We start from the raw sequence: 16,413 nt of genomic DNA on the forward strand, positions 1-16,413 counted from the left end.
CCACCGACTGCAGCCTACCAGGCTCCTCCATCCATGGGATTATAGGCACTACACATCTTTAAAAAGAGTGTTTATTTGGCTCAATGAATTTTCTTTGCTCACTTTGTTTCCTAAGTACACTATGACAAGAACACAGTGTGCTTTACTTGGAAATTCACCATTGCTGTAATCAGATATTAAGGTGTGGTCAGAAAACAGGCTTTAGCAAAGCACAGTTCTGAAAGTGCAGTTGGTTTTTTTTGTTGTTGAAGAGGAGAAACAACCCATGAGTTTGGTATAAATCAGCAGATCATGCACTTACCGAGGTGAGCCTAAATTGTTTTGATTTCTTTTAATGAATTTATGAGTTTTATTATATAATTGCTAATCTCTATGAAATGCAGTGTTTGATAGAGTCTATTTAATTACTTATACATATGTTAAATAACTGGAGATGATATAACATCAGTACAGCAATTATGAAGATTTCTTGTTTGAAGTTATGAACATTGGTTTCCAAAACAGGAAGAATATGCCAGTGTATTTGTATCATGCTTTCCTTCTCAAGGTCTCCCCTGGTGGCCCAAATAGTAAAGAATCTGCCTACAATGTGGGAGACTTGTGTTCTATCCTTGGGTTTTTGGAAAGATTCCCTGGAGGAAGGCATGGCAACCCACTCCAATATTCTTGCCTGGAGAATCCCCATGGACAGACCCATTTCTGACCCATTGAAATCATTTCTTCATGGAGAAACTTACTATTTGAAAGTGTATTTTACAGGTTTTTACAGATGCTTAGGTAGTACAGTCCATGGGTCTCAAAGAGTCAGACACAACTGAGCAACTAACACTTTCAGGTAGTGTTTAATTGATTACTAATTCCACTCTAGAGTTTAAGTCCATATATGTTATAATCATCTCAACATAGATATTACCCCATGGACTATACAGTCCATGGAAGTTTCCAGGCCAGAATACTGGAGTGGGTAGCCTTTCCCTTCTCCAGGGGATCTTCCCGACCCAGGGATCACACCCAGGGAGAACCCAGGTCTCCCGCATTGCATGTGGATTCTTTACCAGCTGAGCCACAAGGGAAGCCCAAGAATACTAGAGTGGGTAGCGTATCCCTTCTCCAGCGGATCTTCCCGACCCAGGAATCGAACTGGGGTCTCCTGCATTGCAGGCGGACTCTTTACCAACTGAGCTATCAGGCCCATAGATATTGCATGGCCTAACAAATCAGATTGAGTCAAAAACATCTGTGTATTTGCAAAGAAATGATAATTTATGTTGATAATTGCAATCCTGAGACTAGCTAAGATCCTAACTGGGCTTCATTGGTGGCTCAGATGGTAAAGAATCTGCCTGCAATGCAGGAGACCAGGGTTCAGTTCCTGTGTCGGAAAGATCCCCTGGAGAAGAAATGGTGATCCACTCAAGTATTCTTGCCTGGAGAATCCCATGGACAGAGAAGCCTGGCGGGGCTACAGTCCATGGGGTCGCAAGAGTCGGACACAACTTAGTGACTAAATGACCACCTAAGATCTTAAAATATCATCTAAAGGAAGAATACACTATATTTAATATAATGAGGTTTTTTTAATATTCTAATTTTTAAGAGCTATTTATTCATATATAGTAGAAGCTCTAACTTCCTCATATTTAGTAAACTAGAGAACTCTGCTCCCTCAAACTACTGGCTAACAGAAACTATTGCATCAGTTTTGTGTTTGTTTGTTTTTTGTTTTTTTTTACAGAGAAAACTAAGCACTAGATAATTTAAAGGTTTTTATCAGTAACAATAAAATCAGTGTCAGAGGAGGAATAAAATCCAATATCCTGGGAAAACATGCATTGTTCATGAAATCTGTCTTTTCTTCTTTTTATTCTATTTCTAGAATTTTATTAGCTCCAAATCTAAGCCCAGAATGAAGCAAAGAAGTTATAAATTCATGTTAAGTTCTGAATAGGTGAGCTAGGTAAACAGAAACTTCATTTGGTGTGTCAAGGTTGGGGGGACATGGTGAAACTCAGCAGCATGCTTTTCCAGAAGACCTTAGGGATGTAAAGAATGCTTCATATCAATTAAATGATAAAAGTTCACATTGTCATGATATACTTGTTAATATTTTATTTCAGAAGAATTAAGTTGTAAATAAGATGGCAAATTCTTTACAAGCTGAAGAAATGCAAAAAAATTATCAGAGAAATGGGTATGTTTTGCCTAAATTCTACAAAACATGTTCTGCAACTTCAATTATATCTTATCCTTTTCTCAACTGTAGCAAAATGTCAATAATATTTTCCAAAAATAACAGTGCTGTTTGCATTTTGCTGGACTTTAACATAGTGTTATAACTGGATTAATAGTAAATTTAGGAAGCGTAATTGCTACAGGCTTTGATTTTGTATTTATTTCAGATATTTATTCTTCTAAATTTCTTATTTCTTACCAACATGTAAAGGGAAAATACTTAAATATTTTTAATTCTTTGTGAATCCTTCATTTGATGTGGTACAGTTAATAAAAGAAAATATTGGATTCTAATTATTTTTTCAATAAGTTAGTGTCTATATGTATATTTGTATGTGTGTTATAAAATTTTCCTACACCTGTAATTCATTAACTTAGAGATGTAAAATGGAAATGATTTTAAATATTTTATTTCTATTTTTACCATAATAATTGAGTTACATTTCAATGTAGAAACTATAAAACTATAGAAGCCTGCTTTAGATCACTAGTTATATATTCCTGAAACAAAATTTATCAAAAGAAGATAGGGCTCACTAGATCTAGAGCTTTAAGAGTCCACATTTGAGCTGAGAGAAGGAGTTGTAGGGCTTTATCATCTTGAAGCAATAATTTTTGTCATCTATGAATTATCTCAGAGCAAACTGGCCCAATATGTTAGTAAATTATTAACTTCAGGTGGAATAAAATTAAGTGACTTGTCATTTATCAAAGCTGCCAGAACAATATGTTATGAAGCTGAAGAGAGGAGTCAGGAGTTCATCCTTCTGTAACATCTTTTTTAGGAAATTTAATCTGATCCCCACCACCCTTCTTTTAATGTTTCAGAGTCTTGTCTTGTATGTGTGTGTGTGTGTGTGTGTGTGTGTGTGTGTGTATTTAATGACAGGTTACAGATTCCCTGAAATCAGTGGACAAAAATTTACATTCTTCATCTGGAACTCCTTGAAAGTGAGCTAAGAAATGAAATTTTTAATGGGTACAAATTTCTCAGAACACTTGTTTAATGTGTACCTAATAGAACTTCTTTCATTTAAAGCATACAGTTTCTCTTGAGCAATTTGTTACAAAGGGTTAAAAATTCTAATTCACTACCTCATGCCTATTAGGATGGCTCCTATCTAAAAATAGTAATAATAATATAAAGCAGAAAATAAGAAGTGTTGTTGAGGATATAGAGAAATTGGAATACTTGTGCATGGTTAATGGGAATGTGAAATGATGTAGGAAACAGTATGGCGATTCCTCAAGAAATTAAATGAATTACCACATGATCTAGAAATTCTACTCTTGGTTGGATACCCAAAAGAATTGAAAGCAAGGACTTGGAGAGATATTTTTACACCTATATTCATAGCAGTATTGTTCACAATAGCCAAAAAGTAGAAGCAACCCAAGTGTTCACTGCCGGTAAATGGATGAACAGAATGTGAGGTAATACGCAGTGGAATAGTATTCAGACTTAAAAAGAAGGAAAATTCTGACAAGTACTACAACATGGGTTAACCTTGAAGACATTTTGTTAAGTGAGATAAACCCTTCAGAAAACAATAAAATACTGTATTATTCCACCAAAATGAAGTTATTGAAGTAGTCAGATTCCTGGAAAAAGAAAGTACAATGGTGATTGGCAATGGCTATAGGGGAAGAGTTATTTATTGGGGATTGAGTTTCTTTTGGCCAAGATGAGAGTTCTATGAGTGGTTGATGGTGATAGAAGCACAGCAGTATGATTGTACTTAATACCATTATATTCTTAAAAATAGTTGAGATGGTAAGTCCTATGTTATATGTATTTTTTCACTATAAAAAAAATTCTACTTCAGATATGTGTCTTTCAGTTGTTACCTAACTAATAAAGCAGAGACAGCCAGTGATAAATTACTTTCCCAGTGATTATACTAAAAACCTTTGTACTGTATATCATCATTTGATTTTAAAATCTCAGTGTTGATATAAACTTGTTACCAAGTGAAAAATTTGATACTTCAACACAGTTTTAATTAGAAAATTCTACAAATTATATTCACATTGTAATCTTTCCATTTTAAACATTTGTTTTCCAGAAAACTGCAAGAACTGCCTAAAGTAAGAAAGCAAGTTGTTGGACCTTTTGAAATAGTAAGTAAAATTAGTTAGAAAGTGTGCCTATGTATCAGAAAATTTTAGGGAATTGTCAGGAGAATATAGAATAATTGTGTTTGTCTCATACAAACATAATTTATTTTTGTGTTTGGGGGATTTTAAGAAAATAATTTACCAAACTATTATTTCCAACAGGAAAAATATATGTAAGTAACAAAATCCCATGGACGGAGGAGCCTGGTAGGATACAGTCCATGGGGTCGCAAAGAGTCGGACACGACTGAGTGACTTCACTTTCACTTTTCACTTTCATGCACTGGAGAAGGAAATGGCAACCCACTCCAGTGTTCTTGCCTGGAGAATCCCAGGGATGGAGGAGCCTGGCGGGCTGCCGTCTATGGGGTCGCATAGAGTCGGACACGACTGAAGCGACTTAGCAGCAGCAGCAACCCATAAATGCTGTAATAAGAGATTAAAAAAAAAACAAAAAACACAATACCTGTACAAAGATCCAATTTTGCCCAAAATAATGGCAAAAGCTAAAGGTTGGTTTTTGGTGTTTGTTTTTTTAATAGTATCATGCTACCATGTTTTATATGTTTTCCTCAGTTTCGCTTTGCTGATGGACTGGATATCACACTCATGATCCTAGGATTACTAGCATCACTAGTAAATGGGGCCTGTCTTCCTGTAATGTCACTGATATTAGGAGAAATGAGTGACAACCTTATAAGTGGATGTCTAGTCAAAACCAACACAAGTGAGTACAATATTTACTTTTCTATGTTGCTAGGGACTCAAAAGTATTAAGGAAAGCAAACAAACTCATAATACAGATTATTCTCTTGTCAAACTATGTAATATTTATTCTTCTGTGTTGCCAGGGACTGAAGAACCAAAATCCATATTTGTCAGCCTTCTTCAAAGAAACAGAACCAATAGAATGTGTGTATGTGTGTGTGTGTTTATGTAGAGAAAAAGAGAGACATTTATTGAAAAAAAAAAAAAAAAAAAGATAGCTCACATGATTAGGGGAAATCGTTAAGTCCAAAATCTGTAAGGTAAGTTGCCAGACTGTGGACTCTCTGTTCCCTATTTGACTTTAAATATTAATTTATACCATCTTATTTTCCACCCAAAGTTTAATTTTTTAAATGCCCCAGTTTTGTTCAAGTGGAATAAATTCCTAGTTTCCATCTCTACTTCCTTCCATGTGATGACATCCTGTCTACACAGTTATTAATTTTTTTGATATTTTAATGATAGAGTCTAAAGATGTCATTTCACTTGGTAAACAAATGGAGCTCCTAATTCATTGAATATATGTTTGTTGATTCCCAATTATGTCTGTCTGTCTCTGTCTCTGAATGAGTGAGTGAAGAAAGGGAAGGAAGGAGGGGAAAAAAGGGAAGGAGTAAGGACAAACTTAGCAACTTAGAGCAATCTCTTTGCAAGTACTCCTTAGGTTGCATGCATATGTGCTAAGTCGCTTCAGTCTTAGATCTGCTCTGTAAATGATTACTTTGTTAACTTTAGATAGGGTAGTCATGCATGAAAGTGAAAGTCACTCAGTCCTGTTTGACTCTTTGTGAACCCACGGAGTATACAGTCCATGGAATTCTCCAGGTCAGAATACTGGAGTGGGTAGCCGTTCCCTTCTCCAGGGGATCTTCCCAACTCAGGGATCGAACCTGTAGTCATAAGTATCTGACTGATATTGCTGAATTTTAATTTGTTTTTGTTTGAGCTGTGTTACTCAGGTTTTCATTGTGTGTTTTTTTCAAATGTAATGAATACATAAAGAAGTTGAGAAATATTTAGGTAAATAAGGGGTTTTATTTGTATAGGGATTCCCAGGTGGCTCAGTAGTAAAGAATCTGCCTGCCAATTTAGGAGATACAGGAGATGCAGTTTCGATTCCTGGGTCGGAAAGATCCCCTGGAGGAGGAAATGGCAACCACTCCAGTACTCTTGCCTGGAAAATCCCATGGACAGAGGAGCCTCGTTGGCTACAGTCCGTGGGGTCACAGAGAGTTGGACATGACTGAGTGACTAAGCACACATCCTATTATTGGTATAACACATTATTAAAAAGAAGTGGAAATATTAAGGACTATATCTTCAGCCTTCTAACATAGGTTTTCTGAAGGAAAACAGAGGAGGATTTTTTGCTCCTACAATTAAAGATATAAATAATTAACTATCATTGATCAGAGGCCCATTTTTATTCCAGCACTGAACTTTTGCACATTTTACCTCTATTAATGTAATCTCCAAAATGAAATTATACCATTTTTATGTGATTCTAGGTATGATTTTTAGAAATAATATATATTCTATTTTTTTTTCCAAAAGATATATTGTGGGAAGAGAGCTGACTTCAGAAGCATTTCTCATTCAGAATGCAGAAATAGTTTTCTTCACAAAGTCTCCAAAAACCAAATTAAGAAATTGGCCCCATTTTTCACAAGGCTCCTCTCTGCTTCAATAAGAGACCTTGTTCTGTCTAAACAAGTGCTTCTGAGGAGAAGCTTGTGAATTATCGCCACATGCAGAGTTCCCTTTCTCCATAAACTCCTTACATCCCATGACCTCTTTTTTTTAATATAAATTTATTTTAATTGGAGGCTAATTACTTTACAATATTGTATTGGTTTTGCCATACATCAACATGAATCCACCACGGGTGTACATGTTTTCCCCATCCTGAACCCCCCTCCCATCTCTTTGTTAATTCAGTTAAATTTCCTTAAACCTTTGTACTGAGGTTTAATATTTCTATGTCAACTTTGATATTTGTGATAAGCTGCTTTAAAAATGTTTCCTATCAGTTCCAAAAATGGAATAAAGAAAAAATGCACATAAAAATAATATACATCATCATATAGGATGTTATTGTGTTTATGTAAGAAATGAAGAGCATGATGCCTGTTGATTTATTACAAATGTTTATTATGATCAGAGAAGGAAATGACAACCCACTCCAGTATTTCTGCCAGGAGAATCCCATGGACAGAGTCTGGTGGGCTACAGTCCATGGGGTTGCAAAGAGTCAGATACGACTGAGCGGCTAACACAAACACACACATTATGGCCCTTTAAGAAAGAAAATTATGATAGTTGATATCAACCTCTGTTTTGTGCTGTTGGTGAAATTACAACCTTGGTATACTAATTAACGTATGATGTAGGTTTTTTTAGAATATATATAGAAAATTTACATGGAAACAGGTAAACCAAGGATTATTTAAATACTATTTTATGATGTTGCCATTCTTGTACCCAACAAATTTCAATGAGCTTCTTTTAAATTTTTCCCATAACTACTACAACTTTCATTTGTATTCTTGCTTTTCCTGGACTTTCTAAATTTTTTCCTGGGGTATTTCAAACTGAATTCTAAATGCATAATCTCAAAGGAAAGGAAATTCTGTTACTATTACTTACATGCTGAAATCAGAGATATCCTAAAAAATTCTTTCCAGGTATGAGCTACATGGCTAATATTTCTTCATAATTTTTCATGTTGCATGTGTACTTCTTGTGACCAGAGATAATAATTTCAAATTTTAGGTTGAAGAATAGGAAATAAAGATGATCATTAGCTATTGTGTTAAGTCCATTTTCTTGAGACGGCATTATGTTAAGTCCATTTTCTTGAGAAGGCATTATGTTTTGTTTGGAGGACTATGTATAAAACACATCATGGCCCATTATAAATTGATTAATATCCTTTATAATTTAAAAACCTTTTTTACAGCAAATTATCAGAACTGTACTCAGTCTCAAGAGAAGGTGAATGAAGATATGATTGTGTGAGTACAAATGAAATGTTAATATCATATTCATTGCATGCTGCTTTGTATGGAAAAAACTGAAATGTCTATCTGATTATTAACATTACATATAAATAAGTAAAGTAAACATGTCCTCTTCTTTCATTAGATATATAAAACATAATTACATATTATTTTTTCTCCTACTTGAAAGGTGTATAGCTTAATATGCTTTCAGTTTTGACAAAATTGTCATAATAGAAATGTATTGGAATTTGCATTTTTATATCAGCTTCATTTCCTGGAACTGAAGGTACATATCCTAGAGGTTAAATGACTAATTATTCCTTTTTTTCAAGTTGTTTTTCTTACAAAACTTACAGAAAAAGTGCCACCTCAGTAAACTTTAAAAGCCAAAAATATGTGTGCAACAAATAGTTAAATAAAAAAAAATAAAGAATAGTAAAGTTTTATTCAGATGAATTTTGGAAACGAACTATGCAGACTATTATCAGTTCAGTTCAGTTCTGTCTCTCAGTCATGTCTAACTCTTTGTAACCCCATGAACCACAGCACGTCAGGCCTCCCTGTCCATCACCACTCCTAGAGTTTACTCAAACTCATGTTCCTTGAGTCGGTATTGCCATCCAGCCATCTCATCCTCTGTCGTCCCCTTCTACTCCTGCCCTCAAATTTTCCAGGATCAGGGTCTTTTCAAATGAGTCAGTTCTTCGCATGAGGTGGCCAAAGGATTGGAGTTTCAGCTTCAGCATCAGTCCTTCCAAAGAACACTCAGGACTGATCTGCTTTAGGATGGACTGGTTGGATCTCCTTGCAGTCCAAGGGACTCTCAAGAGTCTTCTCCAACACCACAGTTCAAAAGCATCAATTCTTTGATGCTCAGCTTTCTTTATAGTCCAACTCTCACATCCATACATGACTGCTGGAAAACCATAGTCTTGACTAGACGGACCTTTGTTGGCAAATAATGTCCCTGCTTTTTAATATGCTATCTAGGTTGGTCATAACTTTCCTTCCAAAGAGTAAGCATCTTTTAATTTCATGGCTGCAGTCACCATCTGCAGTGATTTTGGAGCCCAAAAAAATAAAGTCAGCCAATGTTTCCCCATCTATTTGCCATGAAGTGATGAGACCAGATGCCATGATCTTAGTTTTCTGAATGTTGAGCTTTAAGCCAACTTTTTCACTCTCCTCTTTCATGTTCATCAAGAGGCTCTTTAGTTCTTCTTCACTTTCTGCTATAAGGGTGGTGTTATTTGCATATCTGAGGTTATTGATATTTCTCCTGGTAATCTTGATTCCAGCTTGTGCTTCATCCAGTCCAGGATTTCTCATGATGTACTCTGCATATAAGTTAAATAAGCAGGGTGAGAATATACAGCCTTAACATACTCCTTTCTTAATTTGGAACCAGTCTGTTGTTCCATGTCCAGTTCTAACTGTTGCTTCCTCACCTGAATGTAGATTTCTCAGGAGGCAGGTCAGGTGATCTGGTATTCCCATCTCTTTAAGAATTTTCCAGTTTATTTTGATCCACATAGTCAAAGGCTTTGGCATAGTCAATAAAGCAGAAGTAGATGATTTTCTGCAACTCTCTTGCTTTTTAGATGATTCAGCAGATGTTGGCAATTTGATCTCTGGTTCCTCTGCCTTTTCTAAAACCAGCTAGAATATCTGGGAGTTCATTGTTCACGTATTGCTGAAGCCTGGCTTGGAGAATTTTGAGCATTACTTTACTAGCATGTGAGATGAGTGCAATTGTGTGGTAGTTTGAGCTTTCTTTAGCATTGCCTTTCTTTGGGATTGGAATGAAAACTGACCTTTTCCAGTCCTGTGGCCACTGCTGAGTTTTCCAAATTTGCTGGCATACTTAGTGCAGCACTTTCACGGCATCATCTTTTAGGATTTGAAATAGCTCAACTGGAATTCCATCACCTCCACTAGCTTTGTTCGTAGTGATGCTTCCTAAGGCCCACTTGACTTCACATTCCAGGATGTCTGGCTCTAGGTGAGTGATCACACCATCGTGATTATCTGGGTCATGAAGATCTTTTTTGTACAGTTCTTCTGTGTATTCTTGCCACCTCTTCTTAATATCTTCTGCTTCTGTTAGGTCCATACCATTTCTGTCCTTTATTGAGCCCATCTTTGCATGAACTATTCCCTTGGTATCTCTAATTTTCTTGAAGAGATCTCTAGTCTCAGACTATTTATAGTAAAATTGTATTCAGATTAAAAATTGTAAATTCTGAAATAGATAATTTATAAAGACATTTTGTTTTTGTAGGCTTGTGTCTTAAGCAATATGCTTTCCTCTGTCGCATGTGTTGAGTTTGTTAGAGAAATGCAAACTTACTGGGTATATTCACTGGATTTCAGTAGTGTCTCACTAAAACTATCTGTCTTATCAGACCTAAAGTGAAAGTAAAAGTGTTAATTGCACAGTCGTGTTGGACTCTTTGCGTGACTGTAGCTTACCAGGCTCCTCTGTCCACAGGATTCTCCACACAAGAATACTGGAGTGTGTTGCCATTCCCTTCTCCAAGGGATCTTCCTGACCCAGAGATCGAGCCTGGGTCTCCTACATTGCAGGCAGATTCTTTACCATCTGAGCTACCAGGGAAGCCCTGATCAGACATAGGGGATCTCTTATTCTTTCCCCCCAGAAGTGAAGCCTCCATGTTACACAGCCCTAAGGACATTGCAATGGTACTGTCTAGGCCATAATTCTTGATCTTCCACACTGTAAGCCACAACCTCATGTGACTGTGGCTTCATAATCTTCAATTAATTTAAATTAAATAAAATTTAAAAATCAGTTCCTCATCCTCAGTCACATGCCAAGTGCTCACCAGTCATATAAGGCTGGCTGCCATATTGTACAGCATCAATATGGAACATTTTCTTCATCACAGAACATTCAGTTGGGCTGTGCTGTTCTGCAACTAAATGTGAATAGTACTGCCTCAAGTTTTGCTTTGCTGCAGTCTCAGCTTTCTTTGAGGGAACATTTCCAGTTTTTTTAGCAATTTTTTCATAAAATTTATTCGTATTGGATCTTTTGAAAATTCCTAATTAGGATCCAGGAACTTCCTTCTACTCACTTCATGGGAAATAGATGGGGGAAACAGTGGAAACAGTGTCAGACTTTATTTTTTTGGGCTCCAAAATCACTGCAGATGGTGATTGCAGCCATGAAATTAAAAGATGCTTACTCTTTGGAAGGAAAGTTATGACCAACCTAGATAGCATATTCAAAAGCAGAGACATTACTTTGCCAACAAAGGTCCGTCTAGTCAAGGCTATGATTTTTCCAGTGGTCATGTATGGATGTGAGAGTTGGACTGTGAAGAAGGCTGAGTGCCAAAGAATTGATGCTTTTGAACTGTGGTGTTGGAGAAGACTCTTGAGAGTCCCTTGGACTGCAAGGAGATCCAACCAGTCCATTTTGAAGGACATCAGCCGTGGGATTTCTTTGGAAGGAATGATGCTGAAGCTGAAACTCCAGTACTTTGGCCACCTCATGCGAAGAGTTGACTCATTGGAAAAGACTCTGATGCTGGGAGGGATTGGGGGCAGGAGGAGAAGGGGATGCCAGAGGATGAGATGGCTGGATGGCATCACTGACTCGATGGACTTGAATCTGAGTGAACTCCGGGAGTTTGTGATGAACAGGGAGGCCTGGCGTGCTGCGATTCATGGGGTCCCAAAGAGTCGGACATGACTGAGCGACTGAACTGAACTGAACTGAACAGTATTAGAACAGGGCTCTGATGTTACAATCATGAAGTATGAGTTTCTTACAAAAAAAGTTTGGAACCTTTAAAATTAGGGACATCTATTCAATAAACTGTGGAAAATTCTGAAAGAGATGGGAATACCAGACCACCTGATCTGTCTCTTGAGAAATTTGTATGCAGGTCAGGAAGCAACAGTTAGAACTTGACATGGAACAACAGACTGGTTCCAAACAGGAAAAGGAGTCCATCAAGGCTGTATATTGTCACCCTGTTTATTTAACTTATATGCAGAATACATCATGAGAAACGCTGGACTGGAAGAAACACAAGCTGGAATCAAGATTGCCAGAAGAAATATCAATAACCTCAGATATGCAGATGACACCACCCTTTTGGCAGAAAGTGAAGAGGAACTAAAAAGCCTCTTGATGAAAGTGAAAGTGGAGAGTGAAAAAGTTGGCTTAAAGCTCAACATTCAGAAAACAAAGATCATGGCATCCGGTCCCATCACTTCATGGGAAATAGATGGGGAAACAGTGGAAACAGTGTCAGACTTTATTTTTTTGGGCTCCAAAATCACTGCAGATGGTGACTGCAGCCATGAAATTAAAAGATGCTTACTCCTTGGAAGGAAAGTTATGAGCAACCTAGATAAAAGCAGAGACATTACTTTGCCAACAAAGGTTCGTCCAGTCAAGGCTATGGTTTTTCCTGTGGTCATGTATGCATGTGAGAGTTGGACTGTGAAGAAGGCTGAGCGCCGAAGAATTGATGCTTTTGAACTGCGGTGTTGGAGAAGACTCTTGAGAGTCCCTGGACTGCAAGGAGATCCAACCAGTCCATTCTGAAGGACATCAGCCCTGGGATTTCTTTGGAAGGACTGATGCTAAAGCTGAAACTCCAGTACTTTGGCCACCTCATGCGAAGAGTTGACTCATTGAAAAAGACTCTGATTCTGGGAGGGATTGAGGGCGGGAGGAGAAGGGGATGCCAGAGGATGAGATGGCTGGATGGCATCACTGACTCGATGAACGTGAGTCTCAGTGAACTCCGGGAGTTGGTGATGGACAGGGAGGCCTGGCGTGCTACAAATCATGGGGTCGCAGGGAGTCAGACATGACTGAGCGACTGATCTGATCTGATCTGATTTAAAAAAAAGATAATAAAAGGGCTAGAATAAGATATGTCTATGTAGTCTATGCAGTTATTAAGCGATTACAAAATTTATGAGGAAATATTCCTAACATTTATAATGTAGTATTTGTTATGATATTGTTTCTCAAACTAGTGTATCAGTTTGGAAATATTTGAGGTATATAATTAGAAAACACTGTATATGACACCCTTGTTGGACACTTTGGACAGATAAGCATAGTTAAGGCTCAGTTTAACTCAAGTTTTCCAAACCTCTTTAACTATGGAAACTGAACATCCTGCTGAGCTAATGTTTTGATGAACAGCTATCTGGGAAACAGTTTTTTATAGAACTCTTGGTAGGGATAAGGTTGTGTCTCTTATCTCTGTAATAATCAGGAACTGAAGACTTTTATTCTACTTCAGTCATTTTACAAGGACTGTCTCTCATAGCTTTATGTAATTTTAATGTTTTAATGTTGTCTGTGCCTTTGTCTTACTAATTAGACAATTGCTCTGAAAATAAGATTCCTCCTTTGTAATCAGTTCCCATTTCCACCCCTGCTGCTGCTGCTGCTGCTAAGTCGCTTCAGTTGTGTCCGACTCTGTGCGATCCCATAGACGGCAGCCCACCAGGCTCCCCCGTCCCTGGGATTCTCCAGGCAAGAACACTGGAGTGGGTTGCCATTTCCTTCTCCAATGCATGAAAGTGAAAATTGAAAGTGAAGTCGCTCAGTCGTGTCCGACCCTCAGCAACCCCATGGACTGCAGCCTACCAGGCTCCTCCATCCATGGGATTTTCCAGGCAAGAGTACTGGAGTGGGGTGCCATTGCCTTCTAGCCCCAAGCAAATACTTCTCTGCTATCTTTAAAGAGTTGCATAATTCAAACATTGCATGTGCTTAGAAACATACAGTATATAGGATTTCCCACCTAGCTTCTTTTATTAAATGTAATGTTTTTGAGGTTCATCCATATTATAATGTGTATTAGTAGTTTATTTCTTTTCATTGCTTAGTAGTAATCCACAGCAAGGATATATCACATTTTGTTTGTCTGTTCACCAGATGATGGACTTTAGGACTGTTTCCATTTCCTTTTTTTTCGTGTGCAATTTAAAAATAATGTTTCTATAAACATTAATATGTAAGTTTCTGTGTGGACGTATGTTTTTATTTCTCTTGGGTAGATACCTAGGAGTGGAATTGCTGGGTCATATGGTAAGTTCACATTCAACTTTTTAAGAAACTGCCAAACTGTTTTCCAAAGTGGATACACCATTTTACTTTCCCACCAACAATGTGTGTTTCAGTTTCTCCACATCTTCACCAACACTTGTTATTGTCTTTTTTATTATAGCTACTTTGTAGGTATGAAGTGGTATGGTATTGTGACTTTAATTTGCATCTCCCTAGTGACTAATAATGAGCATTTTTTTATTTACTTTTTAAGCATTCATGTATTTCTTTGGTAAAATACATATTCAAATATTTTGCCTAGGTTGTTGTGTTTGTCTTGAATATTGAATTGTATGAGTTCTTTATAAATTCTAGATATGAGTTCTTTGTCAGATATATGACTGGCATATATTTTCTCCTAGTGTCTGGCTCATTTTCTCATTTTCTTAAAGATTTCTTTTGAGGCAGAAAAGTTTTAAATTTTGATTAGATACAGTTTATCAAGTTTTTTGTTTATGAATTTCCCTTTTGGATTTAGGAATTCTTTGCATAGGATCATGAAAATTCTCTTCTATATTTTCTTCTAGAAATTTCAACATTTTAGCTCATCCTTAGGTTTTTGATCCATTTTGAGTTTATTTTTGTGACTATTGTGAGGTAAGGGTCTAATTTCTTTTTTGCATGTGGCTATTCATTTGTCCCAAGACTATTTCTTAAAAAAACGTTTTTTCCACATTGAATTGCCTTGGCACTTTTGCTAAAAATCAAATGCACACAAATGTAAGGGCTTCTGTTCTCTCATTTTTGTTGCATTTATTGATATGGTTATCCTTATACTACTGTCCAGAGAAGGCAGTGGCACCCCACTTCAGTACTCTTGCCTGGAAAATCCCATGGACGGAGGAGCCTGGTAGGCTGCAGTCCATGGGTCACTGAGGGTTGGACACAACTGAGCGACTTCACTTTCACTTTTCACTTTCATGCATTGGAGAAGGAAATGGCAACCCACTCCAGTGCTCTTGCCTGGAGAATCCCAGGGACGGGGGAGCCTGGTGGGCTGCTGTCTATGGGGTCGCACAGAGTCGGACACGACTGAAGTGACTTAGCATACTACTGTAGGGCTTCTCTTGTGGCTCAGACAGTAAAGAATCCCCTGCAGTGCAGAAGACCTGGGTTTGATCCCTGGGTTGGGGAGATCCCCTGGAGGAAGGCATGGCAACCCACTCCAGTATTCTTGCCTGGAGAATTCCATGGACAGAGGAGCCTGGCTGGCTGCAGTCCATGGGATCGCAAAGAGTTGGACACGACCAAGCGACTATGTACAGCACATGTTGGTATCACACTGCCTTGAATACTGTAGATTTACAGTTTAAATAAATAAATTTTTAAGAATCAGGTAATGAAAATCCTCCAACTTTGTTCTCTTTAGACATCTCATCTCTACATACATTTATACATCTATTTTGGGATTATCTTTCAAAATCTGCAAAATAGCCTCCTGAGATTTTTGACAGGGGTTGATTGAATCTATAGATCAATCTGGGGAGCTCATCATCTTATCAACACTGAGTCCTCCAATCCATTTATTCAGATCTTTAATTTCTCCCAACAATGTTTTATAGTTTTCAGTGTACAAGTCTTCCATTTCTTCTTTGCATTTGGTTTTCCTTATCCATTTTCCTCTTGCAATATTGCAAACATTTTCCCCACAACATTATAAAGAGTTCAACAAGATTTCTATTAAATCTATAGCATTCTGTGGTGTCCTTGAGCAGTCCCTTCTATTAGAAAACAGTCAGTTCTCATTATCGTAATAATTATCTTCTATTAAAGTCATCATGAACACTGAAATACCAATACTGAACCATTACTTCTAGGTTTCTGTGAACCTCCAGTCACAGCATTTTCATTAATCAATTAATATTGAACTCGTGGTCAACAGCACTGTAACTCATGTCTGAACGACATTTGCCTTTCACATGTATTTTCATGTGCCATAGGGTACTTCACAGCTTCCTGCACTTAGGAACACTAGACAGGACTTCAACTTGCTTCTTGAGAGTTATTTTAAACAGTGAAATCATCAGCAAAAAAACACAAAAATGAGAACAATTTGCCACTACCTAGATCACAAAAATGACATTGAAGGACAGGGAAGCCTGGTGTGCAGCAGTGCATGGAGTCGCAAAGAGTCAGACACAAGTTAGTGACTGAACAACAACAACAAAAAACAATGAGAGCTAAAAC

At 37.3% G+C, this 16,413-nt stretch overlaps 1 protein-coding gene across 1 annotated transcript in view; it reads left to right on the forward strand.

The window, feature by feature from the left end:
• The first annotated feature begins 228 nt into the window (after positions 1–228).
• The window catches only part of ABCB5 (ATP binding cassette subfamily B member 5), a 120,588-nt gene continuing 104,403 nt past the window's right edge, over positions 229–16,413 (forward strand). Inside the window, exons 1-4 of the mRNA XM_055589953.1 lie at positions 229–305; positions 4,299–4,353; positions 4,927–5,077; positions 8,078–8,132. Of these exons, the coding sequence (XP_055445928.1) occupies positions 292–305; positions 4,299–4,353; positions 4,927–5,077; positions 8,078–8,132 (275 nt within the window). The 5' untranslated portion in view covers positions 229–291. The remainder of the gene's footprint in view (positions 306–4,298; positions 4,354–4,926; positions 5,078–8,077; positions 8,133–16,413) is intronic.

This window comes from Bubalus kerabau, chromosome 8, assembly GCF_029407905.1.
Source record: "Bubalus kerabau isolate K-KA32 ecotype Philippines breed swamp buffalo chromosome 8, PCC_UOA_SB_1v2, whole genome shotgun sequence".
Classification (NCBI taxonomy): Eukaryota; Metazoa; Chordata; class Mammalia; order Artiodactyla; family Bovidae; genus Bubalus; species Bubalus kerabau.